At 40.2% G+C, this 10,246-nt stretch overlaps 1 protein-coding gene across 1 annotated transcript in view; it reads left to right on the top strand.

Annotated features, from left to right (window-relative positions):
* The first annotated feature begins 2,831 nt into the window (after positions 1-2,831).
* LOC139452682 (serine/threonine-protein kinase 32B-like) overlaps positions 2,832-10,246 on the top strand; it is a 146,845-nt gene continuing 139,430 nt past the window's right edge. The window contains exon 1 of the mRNA XM_071234226.1: positions 2,832-3,331. Within this exon, the coding sequence (XP_071090327.1) occupies positions 3,280-3,331 (52 nt within the window). The 5' untranslated portion in view covers positions 2,832-3,279. The remainder of the gene's footprint in view (positions 3,332-10,246) is intronic.

The raw sequence follows: 10,246 nt of genomic DNA, 5'->3' as shown, positions 1-10,246 counted from the left end.
GGCGACGCTGAGTTTATATACTATTTTAAATACAACTGCTTATATGTGAATCATATTTATCAGTAATAAAATTTCAAATGGCTGAAAATAAATAAAGCTTTATATTAGTTTAAACATGATTTATTCACGATTAGACACACTAAAGTACCAACTATTTTTAGATAACAAAACAACTAACAGTTCTAATTTCTCGTAACTTCTTATTTGTATTGTAAAATATATAGTAATTGATTAAACAATTGTCATGAAACAAAACAGTTGCCATGAAAAGATGGAACACAACAGCCACGTGTATTACTATAACACACAACTGTGAGATAGTAACACGTGTTCCATTGCTTGACAAAGCTGTTATTGTAGCAAGTAAGGATAGGATTTATTACAATTTAGAGCGACTTTAGTGTAGGTTCTAACACCGTTTTCAAGCAAGTGTTATTGTAGCATTTCTATTAATATAAAACGACAAGAAAAATCAAAATGAGGCGTAGAACATCAAACAGATGCAAAATCGTCATCAAAGTTGCATTATTGATGCTATAGTATTTATATCAACCATAGAAAGTTAAATTTCCCTGATATACAGAATAAACAGTATATCAGAATACATGTATACTAACACTACTTACACTTCCAGTGTCTAAAAAACCCAAGGTTTAAGGTTCGGAGCTCTAATAAACTATCGGGCAAAAGAAAGTATACACCCACGTTTGATGGTGGCTAAAAATGAATCAAACACGAAATGGTTATTCGATGGTCGTGTATTTGATGCGGATATCAGTATTTCGGTGACTGTTTTCAGTCAAGTAGCGTTTTGATAACGTTAATAATTTTCTGGTCAAACTCAACTGTCAAGTTTATCCTCTCTTGTGCCGGGTACTTCTAACAGGAAACTGAAGTAATAAAAGGCCCCCCTCGTTTTGTTTTTAAACAATAAATTGTTCTAGAAAACACCGAAAAATCGGTTGGGCTCAGCTTTTACAACAACAAATGCTGGACTTGCCTGGTGTGGTGGCGCGTGGTCCTGTTAACAGCCATCTTCCCGCGGCAAAGGGGTTAACTGACTTTATAAAGTTATAGAGGTGTTACAAATTTGAAAGTGCGCTATACAAATTTATAATATATTTAAGAAGTAAACGACGAATGGGTGTTGTTTATCTTACAATATAATACTGCAGGGAGAATAAACCATGAGGTGAGGGGAAATTGGGTTTAACGTCGCGTTCAAGATTATTGCAGTTATAGCGACGTGCATGCACGTGTGTGTTTTTGTGGCTCTGTACAAGTCCGGACTGATGCCGATTGATAATGCTAGCTCACTGAGATGCCACGCCACAGACTTACATGAATACCCCACTCAGACACAGTATACTGACCCCGAGCTGACTAGTCCTTGTTTTAGCCCCTTAATGCCGTCAGCCAGACAGGGTATAATAACAAGTACCATCTTTTAACGTCTTTTGGTATGACGCGGCCGGGGATGGAACCCCGGACCTTCCGCTCTCCGGGCGGACGGTCTACCACAAGACCACGGAGGCGGTCTAAACCATGACGCAGGCCTCTTTTTATTATGTTAATAAAATGTACAAGCTTTAAAAACATGTACCCGTATCTAAATAATGATGACTCCCTGAACACATTCCGATTTGGGCAATGTTGGACAAGTCGTTATGTAACAGAGAGGTTCAGTTTGGTATTTCCCGGATATTCTCACAATTTTCTCGTCGATTATCTGTACATTTTTGCCAATACCGATTATCATATCTATCCCACTCTTGTGTGCGATCGTTCTGCCATTGCGTATATCTACATTGCCCAGCTGCGTCTATAGGAAATAAATTATAAGACACTTCCTTTTCAAAAATACAATTTACGACGTCATCAATTTGCGAGCGCATGTTCGAATCTCCAGAAATGACACCATGATAGAACAACGTTTTATCATGAAATAAACCACGTTTTGCTCTTCGTTACACTTTGCGATTAACGCGTAGCTATCTTATATAAATATATAAACAAAAAGTGAAATTTAGTTTAAAATGATCCCGTGTTCCTTTCAGAGCAAAATATTTTTTATATCCACTGAAGCAATGACCAAACAAATATTCTGCCCTATTAAAGTTCCAAGAGCTATAATTGTACGAATAGCATCATTCTAGCCCTAAAACAGATAACCCCTTTAAAGAGGTCCCAAGGCACATGAGAGAGTAAAAGGGAGTAAAGGGCGAATAACACTCATATGAATGCAATATCACTTGATGACATCACATCAACATGACGTCACAGTAGTAATGCCGTACATGTGCTACATACTTACATAAACTAATTACAATCGCCATGTATAAAATCATGGCATTTGTATGGTACATTCTCCTTCATGTTTTGTCTCTTATTGATTGGATACTAACTATGGATTGGAGTCCTATACATATATCGCAATAATTACATCTATTTCATCACATGCATCGGTTATGAATGTCTTATTTTCTTGAAATCGTGTTGCTTTAATAATCATTTTTGTCACAATAATAAATTCCTCACAAGCTTATTTGAGTTTCCGCTTTCAACATATGATTCGCCTTTAAATCTAATTGCTGTTATTGTAGTAATAAGTTTCACAATTCACGCAAACACTTGAATAATGGATCCACAATCTACGTTAAATAAATTTTATTTCAGAACGCCGACTGGCGTATGTTACAAACATAACCTTGTTCGGGGAAAGTAGTATCGTTCCGTAAATCACGTGATAAATCATGTGACTAGATGACCTCCGCCGTACAAAATGTAAATATTTATGAGATCACGTGATGTTTATATTCGGCCAAACTCGAAAGCAGCACATGCAAGAGCAGCAAGCGCTTGTGTGCATTGTCGATAGCGAGAAAAACTACTTTCATTCACTTGAATAGAATTTCTTGCGAGAGAAATTTTTGGAGATTCATTTATAACCTGAGGGTGTCCGACCCAAGAGTTGGCAAAGCTGCATTGATTCATTCTGTGTTGAAAAACTGATCTCAACTATAACGTGAAGAGATCAATTCTGTGACAGTCGGCACGGAAAAGACAGCTCTTTGTGTATAGCATGGCTGTAAACTCATTGGATGTATGTCAATGCTGAATGCTGGACTGGACTAACGGACAAGGATGGCATTTATGTTGTGAAGGCTGGGACTAGCGTCGTGTAACTTTATTATCACTGCACACCGTGACTTTTATTTCAAGCTTGGACCACCAAGGTTGATGGTGGTCGACTGAAATCTCAGCAAGATTGGCTGTACAATGGGAACGGGGCATTCCGCGCGGAAAGAATCTTTCGACGCGAATGGAGAAGGTAGGAATAGATATAATAACCAGTGACCGTCATTGACGAATCCACATAATAACTAGTGTCTTACGCATGTGAACTATCTTGTGGATTTTGCATTTATTTTGTCATCCATCTACCTGAAAAGCATTCATTTATTGAACATCTCGTTAAAACGTTTAAAACACCTTGTCATTGCAAACCGTTTTACGAAAATACACCCTTTTTGTTAATACACCCTGACTTTTGGGAAGTGACTGTATAGAGATGATTTCAATGTTAGAGCAATGTTGCAGTTGTGATATATGTTCATAAGCTTTATTATCTTGCCACATATTAAACAAATGCGGATGTAACAAGTTGTATTGACATCCATTTATTAATGCGTGTCATATTTTTAGTACCCCTATGGGCAAGAATGCGAACTATACTCGTTTAGTCTCATACGTGAATAAGATCAATTGTGTGTGAACATTTCATGTTCACTAGAACAGTTGTCAATCGTGTCATAGTTCTTGTTGACCCCGTGGATTAAGAAAAGCAACTCGTACCATGCACCTTGGGAAGATTAGTCTGAAAGATATTTAATAATCATAAGACAGGTAACACATTGTGTTTTTATTTGGAAACTCGACAGATTCTTCCATGACAATACACGTCGGGAGTAATGCGGAATATCTGGTTTGATAACGTTCACGTATAGCTATTACTATTAGAAATGTATCGATTCGGTCTGTAGTTCTCTGATAATATAACACAGATACAGATGCATTTCTATATTACTGTATTTGTCTCTCCGTGCATAAAGCGATCCAGTCCGATGTTTGTTTGTTTGTTTGTTGTTTAACGCCGCACTCAGCATTCTTCCAGCTATATGACGGCGGTCTGTAAATAATCGAGTCTGGACCAAACAATCCAGTGATTGACATCATGAGCTTCGATCCCCGCAATTGGGATCAATGACATGCATCAGCTAGAGGCGACTAACGGGATCGGATGGTCAGACTCACTGACATGGCTGATGCATGTCATTGATCCCAATTGCGTGGATCGATGCTCATGATATCAATCATTGGATTGTCTGGTATATATATATATATATATATATATATATATATATATATATATATATATGTATATGTATATATATACGTCTCCTGTAACCTATAGCTGGCGTAAAAGGCGTCAGGATGGATCGGGTGGTCCGACTTGGTGACTTCATTGACTGCGTCATCGTAATCGACGACATGGATCGTTGCAATCACCGGTTTGTCTGGTCCAGATTCGATTATTTACAGGCCACCGTCATATATCTGAATAACAAACAAGTAAACAACTTGCCACAACAAGGATGGACTTTGACTATTTCCGGAAAACTGGGCTACATAGCTTTCCTGTTTCGAGCTGGATTTGTGGGTCATGTTGAACTGCGACATGGTCTCTCAGTGGCGTGCACTAAAAAGTCGGCATTAGAGTGGACACACACACACACACACACACACACACGTGCATGCACGACGCTGTATAAGTGCAAAATCTTGGACTCGCGCGACGTTCAACCCCATTTCACCTCACCCCCACCTCGAGCTGAATTGACTTCTGTTACGGGACATAACGCCGTTTGTTTTTCTCGTCACCAACATTAACCTTGATATATGTTTCATGAAGAATATTGTAACTGGGTTTATTGCATGTCCAGGTGGTCAAGTGGCACCGTTTTCAAGCTGGATGGATTGAAAGACTAGTTGCCTGGCTTGTTTATGTTTAGCTACTTTAGTAGTAACTTATTAATGCACTACATTGCCATATGACAAATAACAGAATTAGAATTGTTCACACCCACCAACCTATAACTTCTTCGGCGCATACGACTTGTCGGCTGAGTTATTTTATATAAATGTTTCATTTCCAGATCCTCGCATCAGCATCACTCAAAATAAGCTCAGAAACGTATGTTTTTTTGCTGGTACTAAACTTGCGACTGGTTAGAGCGGTGCAAACGATAGTCTCGCCAGAGTAAGACTGTTGAATCGGCGGAGCTAAAACTCGTTTCTATTGCAATTAATACTCAATTTTATTCATATTAACACAACATTTTGCAGGTTGCACGGAGAATACAGCACGTAGATCGATGCCCATTATATCAATCACTGGATTGTCTGGCCCAGACTCAATTATTTTACAGACCGACGTCATATAGCTGAAATATTGCATTCAGCATTAAACAACATTCAAACAAACAAACGTGCATGTTGCATAGTGACTCGTCCACCCCACCCTCCAAAAAAATAAATATATATTTGAATGTATGTTTCTGCTTACCTGATAAACTGACCCATCCCATAATGTCATTTGTAGCTACAATAAACATACGTCTATGTTATGCATGCGATCGTATTTACTCAGGTCGCTTTGTTGAACGAAACCCAGTTCATCGCCTTCACAAGGATCTCTTTTACTGTTAATGTGATGGTCGTGTGATATCCTGTAAGTTTACGTGACATTAAGCTTGGAAGGGATGTTATCAGAACAAAACTTTCAGAGCCTGTTGTTTTCATCAGCTTGTTTTGTACTCGTTAAATCTTTATAATTTGGTAACGAACCCCAATGACCCACGGAATAGTATCTGAGGATCTATCAGTCATTGTTCTGGTTCATCGCGACGGCCTCCGTGGTCTAGTAGTAGAGCGTCCGCCCGGAGAGTGGAAGGTCCGTGGCTCGACCCCAGTCCGGTTCATACCAAAAGACGTTAAAATGGTAATTGTTGTTTCCCTGCCTGCCGCTTGGCATTGAAGGGTTAAAACAACTAGTGGCCAGCTTGGAGTCAGTATAGTGTGGGGGCACTGGTGGCCCAGTCGTCTAAGGCGTCCCTTGGGCAGGGCAGAAACCCCCAGTGATCGGTTCGAATCCCGGTCCGCCCAGATAATGTTTCTAGGTTCGTGGGTTTCACAACATCACCATCCTTATTCGATTCCCCACATTGATACACTGTGTTCAACCTTATATTGGTGCCACATGTCACGATAGTGCTACATTCGGCGTCAGACCATGCTCACTCATTCTAAATGGCGTTTAACCTAACGTAACCCAATCTCCGAGGTGCGGGTGGCCCAGTCGTCTAAGGCGCCGCAATTGCTTTGAAGAGTTGCGTTCCTTAGGCACACTAGAAGCCTTTGATCGTGGATTCGAATCCCGTTTCGCTTTAATTATGTTTCTAGGTTTGCACCATACATGTGCTCGTGGGTTTCACCAAAGTGGCAGGCCGTGAAGATCCGGGGTAGAATAGGTCTTCAGCAACCCATTCTTGTGATAAAAGGCGATTAGGCTTGTCGTAAGAGGCGACTAACGGGATCGGATGGTCAGGCTCGCTGACTTGGTTGATGCATGTCATCGTATCCCAATGTCGTGGATCGATGTTCATGATGTTACTAACTGGATTGTCTGGTCCAGACTCGATTATTTACAGACTGAGGAGGCGACTAACGGGATCGGATGGTCAGGCTTGCTGACTTGGTTGATGCATGTATCCCAATTTCGTGGATCGATGCTCATGATGTTGATAACTGGATTGTTTGGTCCAGACTCGATTATTTACAGACCGCCGTCATATAAATTGCTGAGTGCGGTGTTCCACAAACAACAGACACACTCAATCTCAATGGACGCATTTGGATACTAGTATTTATTCGTGCAATTGAAATTCCCATTGTTATCACCTAATTATACCCGTGTTATACGCCCACTTGCGCATTACAAATAGTCGTATGCGCTGGGTCAATGAAATCGTTCTGCTCGCTGCTCGCGAATATCCACTATTCCTGTAAGCGAATGACAGTATCGCCTACGTGTAATCAGTTGTAATTCTTTAATAAAATATTGGAGATTGTGTTGCATTCAATATTTATAGAACCTGTTCTGAATGTCTTTGGTAAAATGCCAGGCATGAACGTTTCTTCGTTGATATTTGATTAGTTTTTTGTTTGTTTGTTTGTGGTTTAACGCCGCACTCAGCAATATTCCAGCTATATGACGGCAGTCTGTAAATAATCGAGTCTGGACCAGACAATCCAGTGATTAATATCATTAGCATCGATCCCCGCCATTGGGATCGATGACATGCATCAACCAAGTCAGCGAACCTGACCACCCGATCCAGTTAGTCGCCTCCTACGACAAGCATAGTCGCCTCCTACGACAAGCATAGTCGCCTTTTACGGCAAGCTCCCCGGCCGCTTCATACCGAAATACTTTAAAATATGGTACTTGTTGTTACCCTGTCTGGCGCTCGGCATTAAGGGGCTAAAACAAGGACTGGTCGGCTCGGAGTCAACCAACCCAATTTCACCTCACCTCACCTTTTACGGCAAGCATGGGTTGCTGAAGATCTATTCTACCCCGGATCTTCAGGAGTCGACTCAAGGGAAGAGACAATTTTATTTTGTTAGAGAATTGAAGTCTGTGTTCTTTGTGTCTACAACCCCCGATTCAAAGAAAGCGCATCATATTATTTGTTGCCCTTTGCTATAATGCCTTCTGATTTAATGCAGCGAGTGTCCTTCTGTTTATACAAACTCTTGTTCAAGCCAAAGTCGCCATATTGCTTGCGCTTGGGAACTGTTTTGTTCTTTGACTTTTTCTAACTTAGATTTAAAAAGAACAGCGCATAGAACATGGTCTTCAACACTACTTTACCCATGTAAAAACACTAATTCAAGCCGCGAGGGCCCATGACTAAGGTTTAAACGTGTTTTGTCCTTCCTTTTACATTCACTAATTCAATCTTTTACTGCCTGCTTGGTCCAGGTTAACTCGTGTGTTCTCAGCCCATTCGTGACCAACTCGTGTTATTCCGGGACAAGCCGAATAGCTGGTTACGGAAAGGGGCGAGTGGTGACGAATGTTCTAAGCCGTCTTCCTCATATGACACTGCTAACTTGTTAAGCACCATGGGCGCTTCTGGATACAGGGAGTAGATAAAACATCAGGGACAGCTTCGTTAATGACTAGCGAGTACGTGTGAGTGATTGATTATGTTTAAAGGCCGATTTGAACAGTATTAAAAATACACCTATGACGTCACTCTGATGTTTCAACTGGAAATTATCCGTAACGAATTGGCGGCTTACTGACCTACTGTGCAATACAAATTTTAAACTCATGTTTAAATTCTAGGCTGGTGCATGGCGAATGTACTGGCTACAACGATCAAATCACGCACAATACACTTGTAGAACGAATATACCGAGGTCAATATAGAACGGGTATCGCGACACGATTTTCATGTTTTACGAATTACTGTTATGACATTTCCGTGCAGCGTATTTGTGTTGCATTTACTTTCATTTATTTATTGATTTATTTAAACTTTCAATTTTATATTTAAATACGGAAATCTGTATTATAAATAGGATTACACAGCATGTTTGTTACTTTGAAGCTGTAATTAAAGTATAAGATAACGCTCGCGTAAATGGACATTCGTTGCAAATAATGAAATAAACATTTATTTGTAAGAAATGTCCATGTACTTAAGCGTTGTAACACCAGTTATATCACGACGTGTCAGCTTGATGTGTTGGAAAAGCCCAAAGTGATGCAGGCCTCAGACTATAGTCTTAGACGTTAACACTTTAGCGACACCCACGACAACGGACATGGTGTTGACAGACATAAAACGTTGTTATGACCAACGGTCACAGGTTTCTAGCATACCTTACAGACGCGGCCACCTGTGTCCCCGACTCGTTATGAAACACCTGATATATTTCCAGATACCATAGTATACTAAAGTTCTGAATATGTGTGAGCGTGTGAGTTGGTTTAACGCCTAACGCCGCCCTGGACACACGGTCCGTTTAATGGGGGAAGGCACGCACGCACCAAGAATCACAATAAAGGGGGAATCTTGGATTCGAACCCACGGTCATCGGCTCCTGACAAGGGTAGCCTAGTGGTCACAGCGTTCAGTCGTCACGCCTAAGTCCCGGTTTCGATTGCCAACATTGGTACAATACCCGAAACCCGAATGGGTTTTACACGTTGTGCCCATGTTTGGATTCGATCTCGGGTTTCGGTGCGTCGATCAAACTCATTAACCACTTGACCTCCTTACTGGCCCTATTAATGTTAAACCTCTTATGATTTAATAAGATTTGAAACCATTCCATGAGAAGATAGGCCCCTGTTAAAAAAACAAACCCCATTAATCTCCGGAAAGGTTCTACATATCATCACTGAATACGTTCCCGGGATGGCACTGTAAACAGCGAACACATGGTGTGTGAGAGTTTGGTTTAACGCCGCTTTGAATCGTACACATGGTTTCCGGTAGTCTGTAAAATGGCATATAACAGCATATGAATAATGAATTGCAAGAACCAAACCTACACATCTCAGGATAATGGATGAAAGACATATTTTGCACAGAAATCGATTTCGACGGCTTACTCCAAATCTAACGAATGAAGATATACACGATGATATTCTGAACCAGGTGAACGTAAATATGATGATATACTCCACCAGGTGAACGTAGATATTATGATATATTCAACCAGATGAACATAGATATTATGATATATTGAACCAGATGAACATAGATATTATGACATATTCAACCAGGTGAACATAGATATGATGATATATTCAACCAGATGAACATAGATATAATGACATATTCAACCAGGTGAACATAGATATGAGGATATATTCAACCAGATGAACATAGATACGATGGTATATTCAACCAGATGAACATAGATATGATGATATACTCCCCCAGATGAACATAGATATGATGATATACTCCCCCAGATGAACATAGATATGATGATATTCTCAACCGGATGAACATAGAAATGAGGATATATTCAACCAGATGAACATAGATATGATGATATATTCAACCAGATGAACATAGATACGATGATATATTGAACCAGG

The sequence above is a fragment of the Haliotis cracherodii genome, unplaced genomic scaffold (genome assembly GCF_022045235.1).
Source record: "Haliotis cracherodii isolate W230 unplaced genomic scaffold, xgHalCrac1.p SCAF_9, whole genome shotgun sequence".
In the NCBI taxonomy this organism is placed as follows: domain Eukaryota; kingdom Metazoa; phylum Mollusca; class Gastropoda; order Lepetellida; family Haliotidae; genus Haliotis; species Haliotis cracherodii.
This window is presented reverse-complemented; position numbering and strand designations above follow the sequence as displayed.